This window comes from Cyclopterus lumpus, chromosome 17, assembly GCF_009769545.1.
Source record: "Cyclopterus lumpus isolate fCycLum1 chromosome 17, fCycLum1.pri, whole genome shotgun sequence".
NCBI lineage: Eukaryota > Metazoa > Chordata > Actinopteri > Perciformes > Cyclopteridae > Cyclopterus > Cyclopterus lumpus.
In genome coordinates, this window is record NC_046982.1 from 18,766,121 (window position 1) to 18,782,860 (window position 16,740).

Genomic DNA, 16,740 nt, shown 5'->3' on the forward strand with positions numbered 1-16,740 from the left:
TCAGCTCAGTGAAGATCTGCTCACTGTTCTCCACTTGTGGTGAAGATGAAGAAATTATTTTCACAATGTAAGAACTTAGTTCTAACAAAGATGAAAAGAGTACTCAAATATTTGCAGATTTTTTATATCACTTATTGCTTTTTACAACCAGCATTTTTGTTTGTGCACAATTGAATTATAGTGTATTAATTTGCTCCAGTTTGGGTGGGAAGACTGTTACAGGTTTGTGTTACCCTCCCCCCCCCCCTAACACAGAGACACAGGAGACCCAAACTCAGTTTACAGATCTTTATTTGTCCGTCACACAGTCGTGCTCTTCGGCCTTGCCCCTGAGCGCCCTCCTGTGTCCGTACTCGGCTTCCGTCACGGCAACGTCCAACTCCTCCTCCTTCCGTCCTACTGCCATTTTATAGGGAAAGCACATCATTAGACCCAGCTGAGGCCAATTAGGTCTCCACCTGGTACCGTTCCCTGAGCGCACTCCCCCAATTCCCCTCTGCAGCTGAGCCTAACCACGGCCCACCACCACAAAGACGTTTTGTTGGCCTCCTCACACATGAGACAACAAACAGTGTCAACAAGAGTTTTTCTTTCTTTCTTTTCAGTTTATATAGATAGCACGGCAACTGTTACCCAAAGACAACAAATATATAAAATAAATACAGTACCAGTCACACCTTCTCATTCACATTTTTACTCAAACTTTTGACTATTACTGTACACAAGGTAGCATAACAACTAACTACGAATAATCAGACTCAGATAAAAAAACACCACAGACATAAATCATCATCCTCCATATTGAACCTGCTTTAACAAATAAATATGAATATTGTGTCCTTAACTCTTTGGGGGTGCCTTGGATCTCAAAGTTGCCAACCCTCATTCTTACATCAATTTAGTTTCTTCAGTTTATACAGGTGTCACGCTAAATGTTACCCCTCAAGAAGAATGATATGCACATTGGTGCCAACGGGCTGCTGACACCTTAAACATACGCTGTAGCAGTCGTTGTCATATTTGCTACTGCAGTATGGGGCAGATTGTAATGTATGTATCATTTTGAACTGAGTTTCCAAGGATTAGTAATAACTACATATTCTTTTGCTATTTAACAGATTGTTTTCATGGTACCAGTTTCCTAGAGATCATGTACCACTTTGGATTCCATGTGTGTTCCACTCTTGAAAACCAGGGTGAACAGGAAGGAATACAATTGTGGTTATTAACAATCGGTGCATAAAAAGAGTATCTTCTGTTGATAGAAAACACCTTCTTTTCACTTATCCATGTGCTTAGAATGTGACTCACAATAAAGTTGTCCCTCGTGGTGTTTGTTTAACATTATTTAAGAATGGTGCACTTGATAATGAGAACGAGTTACATCCTTGCGATTCAAAGTCTAACCATATTGATTTAGGGTCTTGTGCCACCCATTCTGATTATCTTTTCAATTGTATAGACCAATAATAGTTTTAAAAGTTGCGTACTGCTAGACCCCCATTTACCACTAGCAGTTGGAGTTTCTCTAATCTCATATTAGGACGTCCTATATTTCCAAATAAATTTAGATATGGACCTTTGAAGATGTTTAAAAAAGATACTTGGGATGTTGTTAGGTATCGTTTGCAAGTGATATCAAATGTTGGGGGTGTATTCATTTTAATAAACAGCTATCCTACTCAGACAAGAGTCCCTTCCAGCCAACTAAATCAATCCAGTTTAATCTGTTTAAAGATAGGAGACAGATTCATCTTCCCCAGATCTTCCAGTTGGTCAGAGATATGGATCCCCAGATATTTAAAGGCACTGTGAGACAAATTAAATGGAGATATTATGTTGTTATCTGGGTCTCTACTGCCACCAAGTGGTATTGATCTTTTCACCAGAGAGTCTTGATTGTTTAGGGTTGCAGAAAAATATACCATTAACATGTGAGTGTATTCTAAGAGCCTCGGCCAGAGATTCACTGCCAGTTGACAACCTTGACCAGTGCCACGCCCAAGAGTGAACCGAGGTGAAGTGAGAATGTTAGCCATAACCATTGCTTGTGGAGTGGTGTAGAGATTTTTACCCAACTTATAAAATTATTACCCAGAGAAAAATGTTCCAAAACGGCAAACATATATTTCCATTCGATTCGATCGAATGCTTTCTCAGCGTACACAAAGGTACACTTTTATTTATCCCCGTGGGGAAATTCTTCACTGCATTTGACCCATCCTTAGTTATTAAGGAGCAGTGTGGAAAGAAATCTTGAATTACATTTCCATGTATTTGTTTGGCAGACCTATAAGCTATTATTAAACTTTAATTATCATGATAATAATCAATGAGGAGATATATTATTATTATTCTCTTTAATATGAATGACATTCTGATGATGGATGATTCCAAGGAGATTCTGATTCCGGATGATGACAGAACTCAGAGCAGGCGTTTTCTCACCTTACATTGATTCTTTGCTCGAAGCTTTGTCTTTATTAGCTTTCTATGCTTTTCTCAGATGTGGCGAATTTGCTTCTTCTTCTAAGTCCTTCTAAGTCATTATAACTTACGTCTCGAACCCTCCAAATGCGGAGGTGCATGATTAGTAATTGTGGCTCGTACAGATACTCCTTTATGACCATTTCAATCCATGCTTAAGTATCTCTGGTTAAGACCTACGACTTGCCCCACTTCTCCATTATTTCTCTTGTTCCTTTATCTAAAACATGGTTTCCCAATCATTTCAAGTTAATCCTCACTTGAAGCAATTCATCATCTCAGCATTATTCAGGAATTTCTTTCAGAATAGGGGCTGCTACTTTGGCTGCCAACCAAGGTATCTCAGCTACAACCCTGAAGGAAATGGGAAGTTGGTCATCCTCTGCTTTCTAAATCCGCGCCGACCTCCACAGTACATTAAACCGCTGGAAAGTACATTAAACCGCTGGAAATTCTACAAAAGAAAGCAATCAGGATCATTTCTGGTGCCGAGTATAATGCGCATTCTTCACCTCTGTTCAAAAATACATGTTCAAACTTAACGATCTATATAATTCTCATGTTACAACTTTTATGTTCAAGTTTGTAAACAAGATTATTCCTGACCCATTACTAAAACTATGGGGGGAGTTCAGGAGTCTATTATTAGTTATATATATATTTTTTCTTTTCCTTTTTTTACCTTTCTTTTCTTGTGTTTTGTGTTTTTGTTTTACAATTTAATTGTAAATCTTCATTTAAACTATGGATGCCACCTCCTTCATTGGAAACAGATCTTGATCTTTGGTGGCATCCATGAAAGTGTATTTTTGTTTGTAATGTTTCTTCTGTAAAAATGTGTCCTGCTTGTTTTACACTTTCTGAATAAAATACCTACCTAACACCATACTCGTACATCGAAGGTCATTAAAGCCGTAATACATCTGATAAGTCATGCATATAACTGGTGGTGCTGTCTTTTAATTTTGTTCTTGCATTATTGGCAGGTCACTTTACTTGTCTCAAAGCATGGTATGGTATTATCTCATTCATGCAAAGGTTCCTGAGACTATTGCTAAAGCATTTCTATTGGTCAATGGATATTCTCTATTCACTGTGTATGGCGCTGCTCTTCATTTAACTACTTCTATCTTCTGGTCTAACGTAACCATTTTCTATATTTGATAATCTAACACACCGTTGCTCAATCTTCCGGTCTAATGTGACCATTTTCCATTTCCCGAAAAAGAAAAGAAGTTTCTGAGTTGCCCAATTTCTGATTTCCCTGTCTGAATTGACCCGTCAAGATATACATTATTTCTCATTTCCAGGTCTGAGCGAACCCGGTCTAGAGCTGTGCTGCGGTCTATGGGAACCCACCTATTCTGTTCTGTGGTCTAAACGTGAACCCAATTGGTCCTGAAGTGGAGCCCCCGGGGAAGACCCAGGACACGCTGGAGGGATTATATCTCCCAGCTGGCCTGGGAACGCCTCGGGATCCACCAGAATGAGCTGGCGAATGTTGCGGGTGAGAGGGAAGCCTGGGTCAGCCTGCTGGGTCTGCTACCACCGCGACCTGACCCCGGACTAAGCGGTTGAAAATGGAAAAAAGAATGGAGTTCAACACAGTCTTTCCAGGAGAACATCTGCTCTCTTCACGATGAGGTGATGAAGATTTTCTGCCGTACTGATCAGCAGTGTATCTGTTATCTCTGCTTAATGGATGAACACAAAGGCCACGACACAGTCTCAGCTGCAGCAGAAAGGACCGAGAGGCAGAGAGAGCTGGAGGGGAGTCGACTAAACATCCAGCAGAGAATCCAGGACAGAGAGAAAGATGTGAAGCTGCTCCATCAGGAGGTGGAGGCCATCAATCTCTCTGCTGATAAAACAGTGGAGATCAGTGAGAAGATCTTCACTGAGCTGATCCGTCTCTTTGAGAAAAGAAGCTCTGATGTGACGCAGCAGGTCAGATCCCAGCAGAGAACTGAAGTGAGTCGAGTCAAAGAGCTTCAGGAGAAGCTGGAGCAGGAGATCACTGAGCTGAAGAGGAACGACGCTGAGCTGCAGAAGCTCTCACACACAGAGGATCTCAACCAGTTTCTCCACAACTACCCCTCACTGTCACCACTCAGTGAGTCTACAGACTCATCCAGCATCAACATCCGTCCTCTGAGCTACTTTGAGGACGTTACAGCGGCTGTTTCAGAAATCAGAGATAAACTACTGGACGTCCTGAGAGAGAAATGGACAAACGTCTCACTGACGGTGACTGAAGTGGATGTTTTACCGTCACTATCAGAGCCCAAGACCAGAGCTGGATTCTTAAAGTATTCACGGAAACTCACACTGGATCCAAACACAGCACACAGACAGCTGTTATTATCTAATCGGAACAGAAGAGCTACATTAATGAGTGAACAACAGTCTTATTCTAGTCATCCAGAAAGATTCACTGAATGCTTACAGGTCCTGAGTAGAGAGAGTCTGACTGGACGTTGTTACTGGGAGGTGGAGTGGTATGGAAAGGAAGGTTATATAGCAGTTGCATACAAGGATATCAGCAGAAAAGGGGACAGTCGCGAATGTGAGTTCGGAGGAAATGACAAATCGTGGGTGTTGTTTTGTCGCCGAGATTATAGTTTGGAGTTTTTGAACTACAAATCCCACATTTACTTGTCTCCTCCTCAGTCCTCCAGAATAGGAGTGTACCTGGATCACAGATCAGGTATTCTGTCCTTCTACAGCGTCTCTGAAACCATGACTCTCCTCCACAGAGTCCAGACCACATTCACTCAGCCTCTCTATGCTGGACTTCAGCTTCTTTATTCCTTGGGATACTCTGCTGAGTTGTGTAAACTAAAATAGACAGAAGTCATTTGAGGGTTAAACTCTTGAACTCATTTATTCTCCATGTTTGTGTCTCAGAGCTGATTGTTGAGGCTTTTCTTCACTGCACTGAGATCAGCTGTCAGTCAAACCTTCTGGGTGCTACTTTGACATCTTCTCATGAGTTGTTCTGTAAATGTTTGACTTCCTGTAGGTGGCGCTCCTTCCTGTGTCTGTTAAGTCATGGAGGCTCTCAGTGCTCATGATGACATTTCTCTGCATGAACATGTAAAGTTTTCTGAGCTCTAAATGTCTCATGAACATTTCTATTGATTTTTTTTATATTGCATGTTTCAGAAGAGATAAAATCATCTTTACCTTGGTTGAGTTTCTGGTTGAACTCATTGATTGTGTGGATGAAGTGAATCTGTCCATAAACTCGTTGATCAAGAGTCTCTTAACAGACTTTACTGATGGGATGTGAGAACAAACTCAATGTTTAAATGATTAATAAACAAACATGAACAAAGTATTTTCCTCTTGTCTTCATTCAAGCTGATGTATAAAATATGAAACTAATATGAGAGAATAACTGAGCCAGTTTTCGCCCTGAAAGACCACAAAGTACAGAGTTTGTGAGGAGCATTTGTCAGTCTCTGTCCTTTAAACTTTCCTCACTAAAAGTTTGATATCACTTGTTGCTTTTTAAAACCATTTTGTTTCTTGGTCCACTAAACCACCAACCCACGGCCCGGTACCGGGCTGCACAAAGTTTCTATTGATTATCGATGTCTGAAAGATGTTTTATTTTGAAAAATGTAAAATACATGTACGTATGTGTGTGTGTATATATACAGGTTTACAGAAGCTAGAGGAGCAGAAGGAGTATATATATGTATACGTATATATATAAATATATATATGTCTATACGTACACATATATATATATACGTGTATCTATATACATATACCTATATTACATTACATGTCATTTAGCTGACACTTTTTTCCAAAGCGACTTACAATAAGTGCAGTCAACATGAGTACAAACTCAGAACAACAAGAATCGAGAAAGTACAATTTCTTCAATAAAGTTAAACTACAAAGTATGTACAGTATGTGTACATATGTACAGACACGTACATACACGTATATACGTATGTATATACATATGTGTATATATATACATGTATATACATAGATACGTATACATATATACATATGTATATACATAGATACGTATACATATATACGTATGTATATACATATATACGTATGTATATACATATATACGTATATATATACATATTTACATACGCATATATAAACAGATCTTTGATTACTTGATTCTGCTACAAAAAAAGAAAATTAGCTTCTCCCCCACACCTCAGAACAGATGATGTCACTGGTTCCCCACCGTCCAAAGTGGGCGGGTTCTAAGTCAAAACCCTCCCACTTTTGACTTGGAACCCGCCCACTTTTGAATTAGAAACCCTCTCACCTTTGATTTGGAACCACCCAGTTTTTAACTTGGAACCCACCCACCTTTTACCTAGAAACCCTCTCACTTTTGACTTAGAAACCCACCCACCCACTTTTCTTTTTTTCTTTCTGCTTCTCCCTAAAAACAGGCTTTTTTTTTTTGCCGCTGGATAAAGCTGAAGTCCACCCACTGAAGAAACCCACCCACTTTTGACTTGAAACCCACCCACTTTTGACTTGAAACCCGGCCACTTTTGACTTGGAACCCACCCAAAATGTGTCATTTCTGATTTTGTGCTACACAAAATAAACTAAATTGAATTTAATCGTTTTTTCTGCCCAGCAGCGCAGCTTTAAAGCAAATATAAAAATGCTCTACGTTCTATTTGACATCAGGTAAATAACCCACGCTGCTCTCTGTGTATATAAATACTCTTTATACTTCACATCCATGTTACATTCAAAAGGAATAGAAATACAACCAACAGCAAAAGTCACATTAAAGCCATTGAAGACATCGTCACTTGCAGCCTCCTAAGCCACCAAAACAAATTAAATATAAAAACTTTTAAAGATAAAACGATCCAAATTAATTAGGGTTGAGAACACAACCACAAAACCCCACAACCCCACAACCCAGACACCACAGGGCTCCCGGAAGCTCAACCGAATGTTGAACAGACGGATAAAAAGCCACAATTTTGGCATAATTCATCCAAGTATCAAGTAAGAAAAATGGCATTAAGAAAACATATTTGATCGCTTGCATTGTTGAGTGAAAACCTCAATATCTGACATCAGTTTGTATTGTGCTCATTTTACAATGCGTCTAAATCTCTGAATCCTGCGTCCTTCCTGGTCGTCTAATAGGCGAGATATATTTGTGAAGCAGGTTTTCCTCAAATTAAAAGAGCGTTTGGAGCCTACTCTGATTAGTAAATTTAGCTTCCAGGAACAGTTAACTTATTGTGTATCACATAGATCAAACAAATATGCCAATTTAAAAGTTATTTCTATAAGTCTACTTACAACAGCAACCAGTTGTAGGATCTTACTTGATAGCCCTTTTTTTAGCCATCTTTTTCGTCGCGATTCTTTATGGATGTAGCTCGGAAGCAAGCTATGTCAGTCAGAGACGGCTGAGATATGATGGGCACCAAGTCAGACCTATTTGAAATCCCTGTACAAATTTTATATGTGCAACTTTGGTCCGCTCCAATTTTCTTATGGCGGACTCCTGGAGCTTCACTGAAGTCCCAATGGGCACAAAACTTGCGCCGATACGTCTTCAGCTAAATTTATTTTGTGCTGCCCGGACCAAATTTGCATTGACTTAATGTGCAATATTGTACCACCACTTAAATTCACTTTGCTTTGAGTGTGAACACAAAGTCCCGAAAGGCTTGATTGAAAAGTCTCATTTTGTAATTGTTTTCTGATGTCTAATGTATTTACAGCCTCACTGGGCTTCTGTAATTGTTTTTTGTATTCTTGTTGCTATCAGTAACACATTATTTTACAAATATAATAATGTAATATTCTGATAATTTGGTATCAAGGTGAATTTTAATTTGTGGTTAATGTATATATAATCAAACAAAGACAAAAACACCACATGTGAGTTGATGTACCTGGTGGGATTGTTTTGGGGGACCAGCCCCAGAGCAGACAAACAATTCTAACTCATTAAAAAAAATAATAAAAGATTGCTATTATATAATTTACACTGCAAAAAAAAAAACATATTGTAACCACCACCAGATGCTTTGTTCCAGCATAAATAGCGCCCGGCGTTACACCGACGTCACACGAATGACGACCTCTCCTGAGTCACTGTCCTGGCTGAGGTTGTTTCGGGGCACCAGGCCGGGGCAAAAGGGGGCCAGACAGAGGCAGGTCCATGGCTGCCGCCCCAGCTGGGTGGGGCGGGAGGGGCCGTCGGGCCCAAAAGTGGCCAGAGGCAACCACAGCGTCCTGGGGGCCAGCGAGGAATGGCCAGTGCTCGTCTCCTCCATGTCCTTCGCTTTATCGTAGCTCTGGACATCCCAGTGGAGGTTGACGGCTCGCCAGCGCATGAAGACGTTGTACACAGCCGCCCCCTCGTGGACGATCAAACCTGTCACAAGGACACAACAAACATTACAGGAAACGCTGAAATCCTTCGATACCGTCACGTTTTTAGGTGTTTTTTAAACGTCACTTAGAGAGGAAATATTCAGAATTAGGTATTGTAATATCATCAACATATTAATGGTCATGAACACACTTATTAAACGAATTGGACAAAACAACCTGACCTGAGGTTGAACTCTTGACTTCTTGTTCACCTATAAAATAACCATTTCTTCATCAATAACTCAACCTGTGTTTAATTCTGGATTACTCGAGCTTCAACTGATTTATTATCACCAGAGGAACCACTTTACGCTTTTTCTGACAACTCATTCGGAGGCTCACCTACGCATACCAGGTCCATGAAGCCGTACATGCCATAGCAGATCTGGAAGAGGACGTCGCGGCGCTGCCAGATGGCCTGCGGGCTGAGAGCTGACCACAGCAGCCAGGAGATGCTGGCCACCAGGAAGAGAGAGCCCAGGAACACTGCGATGATCTGCACCTTCTCCACCAGGGTGATGGTGATGGACTGCCACTGCACACGGAAACGAGAGAGAACCAATGGGACTGTGACAAAAATGGGATTGTTTTGCATCTAATCCCACTCGCCAGCGATGTCATGCCATCATGGGATTTTACCTTTAATGTAAGGCGTTTTTACAGAGCTTTAGACAAGCAGCAATATTATCAAATTTGCTCTGTGGAAAGTTTTCTTTTTATTCAACTTATCTTCACGCGACAGCCATCAATAGAATCATGTACAATCTTGTGTCACTAAGTAACACAGTCGGGTTATGTTGCCCTTAGATTCTTTCAAAGTGCAGGATCCGAGACTAGGAGCATTTTGATCGCCTCTCAACGGCTCTCGACAACAACGAAGACGCAAAACAACAACAAAGAGCCACAAAACGACTCCAAAGAGACACAAAACAACTTCAAGGAGAAGCAAAATGACCACAAAGAGACACAAAACAACTTAAAAGGGAAGCAAAATTACCACAAAGAGACACAAAATAACTTCAAAAGGAAGCAAAATGACCACAAAGAGACACAAAACAACTTCAAAGGGAAGCAAAATGACCACAAAGAGACACAAAACAACTTCAAAGGGAAGCAAAATGACCACAAAGAGACACAAAACAACTTCAAAGAGAAGCAAAATGACCACAAAGAGGCACAAAACAACTTCAAAGGGAAGCAAAATGACCACAAAGAGACACAAAACAACTTCAAAGGGAAGCAAAATGACCACAAAGAGACACAAAATAACTTCAAAGGGAAGCAAAATTACCACAAAGAGACACAAAATAACTTCAAAGGGGAAGCAAAATTACCACAAAGAGATACAAAACTACAAAGAAGAGGCTAAACACCTATTGTGTGTCTCGGGTCCCATGCAGGTAAAGTGGTGGGGGACCTGTTGCATGTCTGTGCCCCCGGGGGCCCATTGTCTATAGTGTGGCCGTGAGAACACGACGTCATGGGGAAAAAAACACAAAACACAAAATCAGCAGGACAAAAAAGTTGTGGAGAGAACAAATCTGTGTGTCAGAGCCAAATCGCTAACAAGAGAAAATAGGAGTGTGGAGGAGAGGAAAGAAAACAGGAAAAAAAAAAAAAACTCGGAAAAAGAAAATCGTTGACGCTGAGCGGATGATTGTGAAGCTGCACAGTTCAGAAGAAAAGTCTTCAGCTCAGCTGTGTGTTTGTTCGGTCTGCCGGGGACTCAAGTCCCATCTGGAGCGAAAGGATCTGAAAACGCCTTCACGTTCTTCAGTGAAAGAAACGATCCAGAATGCAGATAGTTTAAAGTCTCTTTCTGTTCAGCTTTGGAGGAAATGAGGACCGAAGGAATCCCGACGCTCCAAACTGACAGCAGAGACCTGAAGAGGAACCGGAGACCCTCTGCAGGTTCACAGCCAAAAGAGACAACTTCATTTCATTTCTTGACAATAAAACTCTTGACCACGTTGTTTTAGATGCAATTTAGTTGAGCAAAAAAAAAAAAAAAACGCTGTAAAAAAGCCCTTCCGCAGTGATGGGGGATGGTCAAAGATTCAGAGCAGCAGAAGCAGAAATGTCCTGTTTTATGGTCCATAAATTAAAACAATGATCGCTTAACTTCCCACGATGCACTCTGCCTGGTAAATGCTCGCGCATCTTTAATGTCATTCACCCAGACTCTTTGAGTGGTTTTTCTGATGAATTAAAGCGACAGTGGAGCAACCCAGATGTTTCTATTGTTAATCTCCCCAAAAATATGTATGAGGCTGTTCACTAATAAAGTGATGGAGGCCTTTTTATGTAATATGAAGCGATGATATTAAGATTAAAGAACCACTTTAAAGGGGAAAACACACCGAAATGCAACACACTGTCCACTTTAATGGGAATGTCAGATATATTGTTGATTTAGATTTATATGTAGAGACAGATGGTCTTATATGTATAATGCACCTACATTTTTTTTCAACTCAATTTCAGCTGTAAGTCTGCTTTATCATTGTGGTTGAAGCTGTGTGAGCTAAAAGCTGCTAAGTGGACTGAGAGTTCACAGCTCAACTCGGCGGATTGTGCACACGTGGCATTTTTGTCTACTTATTTCTCAATTGTTTTTTTGGAGTCGTTCATAAAAAATAAAAAAAAGGCAATAATATGATGTTAAAAATGTGTTTATTGAGAAGGTGAAGAAGGAGGACAAGTTGCATAATTAGAGAGTGAGTGCGCTTCTTTTTACAGTTTGCCAGTGAAACTGCTTCCAGTTCAGCTCTGTGTGGCTGTTTGCCTCCGACCAGAGAAGCTGTGATCACCCCTGAACATTATGAATCTAACAGGTGGGTCGCTAAAAACAAGCTCCTGTTAATGAGGGAAAAAAAATGGTAACCTCAAATGTTTATGGATCGGTCCACCTCAACTCGACTCAAAATCCCCCCCCCCCCCCCCCCCCCGGCAGCCTTTAATACGTCGTCTCGGAAGCACCTTCGTTTTGGGAGCGTTCTTTTCCTGATTAGAAACCGCATCCGGTCGCCACCTGGGCTGAACTAAACTAAATCGAGCTGAACCTGAGTCTCAGAGGTCGTTGTAAGTCAATCGCCACTGATTGTCAGGCCTGAAAATGTTCTGTTGGGTCGATTGACGTACCTGTAAGTTTGGACCCGTTTGTACGCCGATTGCATTAAAATACACAAATCGGTTTCCGGATTTAATAAGCAAGGAATCAGCCATCCTAAAAAACAAGCATGTTGAATCCTTTGAGTGCTGCAACTTGTAAGATGCTGATGCTCAATTTAAAATAAAACTCTTTTCTTACTTTTCTGCAGGTCTTCATAACTCCTTTCTTTTAATTTAAACAGGTGTACCAATCATATCTTTCGTTTTATACTTTTATTCATTCAAATCATGTGTATGTGTTGATACTGTGGCCAATATTTCACTGATAAAAAAAAGGTAAGAAGGTGTGTGAGTCACTGCCATCGCCACCAAGCGGTCTGAGGCGCTGGAACCAGAGAGCAACGGGCCCGAGGAACCCCCCACCGCCCGCCCGCCCCGCCCTGCACTACGTTACCTGCCACGGCGTCTTCATGTTGATGGCAATCACGTGGAAGCGGTAGCAGCAGAGCTCGCAGGTCCAGCAGCCTCGCTCGCTGATCCACTTCAGGAGGCAGTGCTGGTGGGTGTACCGCACCGAGCCGTCACACCGGCACGGGTTCAGCAGGTCGCCCTGGAGACCGGAGAGAGGCCAAAGGTCAGATGTACAAACGGAAATCGCCAAACAGCTCATTTCAGTGACTTCAATCGTCATTCACATTTTGGGTCCAGACAACAGAGTCCCGTGAAGGACGGATTCTAATGACTTTTTCCTTCCATCACCAAGTAACATTTTCTTTTTGTCCAATACTTTGGTTTATGACCAAAATACATGCAAAACTATACTGAGCTCAGCTGTTCTTTGTGTTTTCTGCAAATTATACAACGGAATGACTAAACTATGACTGTGATCATATACAAAATACAGGAGAATAAATCTACAAACTATCGCATGCTTTGCACAAGTGTCGTTGAGTGGTGGTACAAAACATTCAACTTTGAAATCAATTAATTTACCAAGATAGATGCAAGACAAATTCAAACGCTCTCCTGGCTTCAACAAACAGGAAACACCGATTTCAGGCCCATTTCATCGTTTGAACAGCTTCAAAGAAGCGTTTCCAAATGTCTGCACACGTGTAACGATGCAACACGGCGGCAGCGGAATAAAGACTGCTGCAATATTAATATTCACGTCTTGTCTGGTGTTTCTATTATCTTGACCAATCTCTGGAGTGCCAGGGATGGAAATTCAAAGAAACAATCTGCTTTTCAGTCGATATTAAAACCGTGTCCCCGACATCCGTTTTCCAACATGTCAACTTTTTTGTTTTCAGGCCAAAGTTTGGCCTTTTTTTTCCCCTCTCCTAGCGGGTCATACATCAAGAGAAAGACAAATACACTACTTTTTTATCCTCCGGAGGGCTTTACCAGCATCGCTCACATCAATGATCATTTCTCAAAGCTACAACACATGGCGGATATTAACGACGGGGTGCAGCGGGACATTAATCATCACAGCCGTATCCGTTCGGTCCGTCGTTTTCTTCCTCGAGGAATTCCTCAAGCAGCCATTACTGTATAGCTCCGACCTGCCAGCCGGGCCCGTGAGTGGCATATTAATAGTTTATTAAGGTCACGGTGTGGCGGCTCGTTTTTCAGCGTGTCATATTAACCTTGTGGGTTTAAAAGGACCTCGGAGGCTTTCGCTTGAGTTAACTGAAGGCCGGTCAGCGACGGATAAAAACCAACATCCAGGAGGATTTAAAATTTGTTTGAGATTTCTCCGATGGGGGCATCTGACGAAAAAAACCACACTATGGATGAAAGCATGAAAGTTCCTTCGTGACCTTGGAAATAGTAGTTTGAGATCATTGGCATCTAAACTGGCCGCATGGACTTCATCAAGGTATAAAGTTTCGCAAAAGATAGAAAGTGGACCTCGACCTCAAGATCATTTAAACAAATTTTCCAAAACAATCTCAACTCATTTGTTCTGGAGCTTTCGGCTGGACCGCACGGTCTTCATCAGCAGATGGAGTTTGCAATGAGGAGGAGGTTGTCAATTATCTCAAGGTCCACTTCAGCTTTGGACCTCATGGCATATGTCTTCATCAAGTGGACTGCTCAAAGAGATAATAAGGACACCTTGAGTTATGATTGTTTTGTCAAATGAACTGTATTAATTGACAAAATTATCTTCATGAGGACTTTGGGGAAGCGTTTTAATTTTCCGTAAAGGTCCAGGAAGTGAACCTTTAGTTTATTCCGGACCAATGGTACAACTTTGAGTTGAGCTTTTCTTTTTGCCAACTGCAGTCTCTGAAATGAAGTTCAACTGTGATCAACATCTAAAAACAGCAACCCACAGATGCTCATTTTGGGCCTTTTTTGTTTTTTGGTCTCATTCGGAATCTCATCTGCTCGGACGTGAATATTTTAAAGTGTCAAATGTCCCTTTTTGCAATCGTCTTGATAACCGAGCTCGGGTCCTTGTATCAAAATCAAATATCGTGTCAGGACCCGGAGGCAGAGCGATTAGATTAGCTAATAGTCCACAGCCCACGTTCAGGAGACAGGATATTCACTTAGGGCATTTACGGCCCCCGACTCCTCTCTTTCCCTTCAGCTCTGGCGGGGGATGAATCGTCCCCCATCGACGCTCGCCGTCACCAGACAAATAGGCCGGCAAGAGTGTCAGATTTCAGGGACGGGCGGAGACGACTGTGCAGCCACCTCCAGGACCCGGAGACTGACGCACCACTCGGAGAGGATGTGCATCATACGTGCGTATACGATTCAGGCATCTATCAACAGCCCCCTGATATGATGCGGTTTGTTTCATCGTGTATTGATTGTACTAATGATCAATATTACTTTTGGCTTATTGGAACGCCTCAACTTGAATTGACTCTGGAACATTCAAAGATAATAACAATGTGGAGAGTTCTGGCGTGGCATGATGATTTCTACTGATTTTTAAATCTCTTTTCATTGTGGTTATTTTCCTATTTTTGTATGCGTTGAATGCATTTCATAGCTTTATTCGATGCAGTTTGCGTTTGGAAGGTGCTCTACAAATAAACGGGACTTGCAACCAGAGGATTATTGAAAGTATACGAGTCGGACATTTAAAATGCAAAGTGAATGAAACCGGTGACGAGTCTGAGGGAGATAAATCATTCGCGCTGACGTCACACTCTGAACTCAACGCGGTGAACGGTCCTCTGGGCTGAAGTCGGACGCAGTTGTATTTTAAACTACTTCCTCAGTGAACTCACTCATTCCTTTGATGGACATCCTTGTGTTTCTTTTGCTGCGGTTCTTGCACCTTGGTAGTCACTGGTTCTAAAACGTGAGGTTCGGGGACCTTCAAGGGTTCCAAGAGATCATCAGCCAAAATATATCTTTAACAGTCTGGGATAAGGTCAGATATTAGGAGCTCCTGACCCTCCGAATATATCATTTTCTGAGTATCATGTGGCCACTGGTCACACTCCCTCTGGCTCGCTGTGGTTTCCTGTTTTCTAATTGATGACGCATCATGTTTGGAAATAGTTTCCGCTGCTTTTAGCCTTTTTTTGGAGATTACAGGACTCGTGTTAATTGCTTTATATACACCGCTGGGTAGTTTAAAACTGTTGAATATTTCAGAAGATGACTAAATCTGCACATTGTATGTCAGCCGTCGTGTAAATGAGTCAAAAAAAATAAAGAAATCAGCTTTAAGGGTGTGAACACATTGACGGGATTGTAACAGTTTGGTTACTTTTCATCACTAGTAACTCGGCTGTTAAATAGTAAAATGATGACATTCCACTGAGGGCCCCTCAAAGGCTCCGACTCGACCTGTTGATGGAGCCATGCGCTGTCCGTGGTGCTGAAGCACTTCTTGTGTCGTTCAGATGTAACTTTCTCTGAAAGACTCTTAAATTGGGTTGTTTAAATTGATAGATTACATCTTAAAATCTTTAAAAAAGTTAAATAAAAAAAGATGAGCTGCAGCAGTCAGCTAACCTCACATTCATTTAAATGTTTTAACTTTAAAGCATTCGCAAAAGCAGCTCTTGATGTCTGACGACACGCCGGCGTGTCCGACCTGTGGCCGGGCTCACCGACGTGTCGGTGGGCTCCGTTTACCTGCTCTGCGCCTTGGAAGCAGATCCGGCAGCTGGGGGTGGGAATGCAGGTCTCGCTGCTGCAGTTCGAGTGCGTCGCCGGCTCCTTGCGCGACGTGCTGCCCCCGACCGCCCCGTCCTCGCTGGACAGATTGCCGGCGTCGTCCCCGGCGTCGCACGCATCCCCGCAGCAGCCCTCTCCCTCCTCGCCCGGCCGCTCCGCCTCGTCGTCGGGCCGCCGAGGTGCTCTGGAGTCGTGCGGTTCGCTTTCGTCCCAGGTGCGGCGGCAGATGGCGGCGGTGCCGGCGGCGGTGCCTCCCATCGCCTCCCCGCACGCTGGACCCGCCTCTCCCTCCTCCGTGCTCATGATAACGGCGAAAAAAAAAAATGAAAAGTCGAGATCAAAACTGCATAAATGCCCAACCGACAGCTCACACGGTACAATCCACCACCAGTGCGACGCGATGCAGATATATATATATAAAAAAAAAAAAGCCTCCGCTCCGTGGACACCGAGCTGAGTCTACACTGTGGTCGCCAGGAAGAGCTGCGGATCAGCGGCCGGACCCCCCGCCGGTTCGGCCTGCGTCGGTCGGGGGGAACCGCCTCATGCGCTCCGGAGACCCGGGGAGCATTTCCAAGC

General features: G+C 42.4%; 2 protein-coding genes across 2 annotated transcripts; one reads left to right on the top strand and one right to left on the bottom strand.

The window, feature by feature from the left end:
• The first annotated feature begins 3,985 nt into the window (after window positions 1–3,985).
• LOC117746385 (tripartite motif-containing protein 16-like) lies at window positions 3,986–5,373 on the top strand. Its single transcript, XM_034555474.1, has 2 exons — window positions 3,986–3,994; window positions 4,105–5,373. The coding sequence occupies exons 1-2, from the start codon at window positions 3,986–3,988 to the stop codon at window positions 5,332–5,334; spliced, it is 1,239 nt and encodes a 412-aa protein (XP_034411365.1). The 3' UTR covers window positions 5,335–5,373.
• A 3,197-nt stretch (window positions 5,374–8,570) lies between these two features.
• Window positions 8,571–16,464, bottom strand: march11 (membrane-associated ring finger (C3HC4) 11). The gene is made up of 4 exons (XM_034555478.1): window positions 16,120–16,464; window positions 12,458–12,613; window positions 9,235–9,427; window positions 8,571–8,893 (listed from the first exon to the last, which is right to left on the bottom strand). Exons 1-4 carry the CDS (start codon window positions 16,462–16,464, stop codon window positions 8,571–8,573), a joined length of 1,017 nt encoding a protein of 338 aa, XP_034411369.1.
• Between the last annotated feature and the right edge of the window lie 276 nt (window positions 16,465–16,740).

Bases quoted from the DNA above. Each gene is read 5' to 3' on its own strand.
- march11 (XM_034555478.1), bottom strand. From the start codon at position 16,464: ATGAGCACGGAGGAGGGAGAGGCGGGTCCAGCGTGCGGGGAGGCGATG. The intron at 12,614-16,119 runs GTAAACGGAGCC...TCCGGTCTCCAG, and splicing joins GCTTCCAAGGCGCAGAGCAG to GGCGACCTGCTGAACCCGTG. The intron at 9,428-12,457 runs GTAACGTAGTGC...TTCCGTGTGCAG, and splicing joins ACATGAAGACGCCGTGGCAG to TGGCAGTCCATCACCATCAC.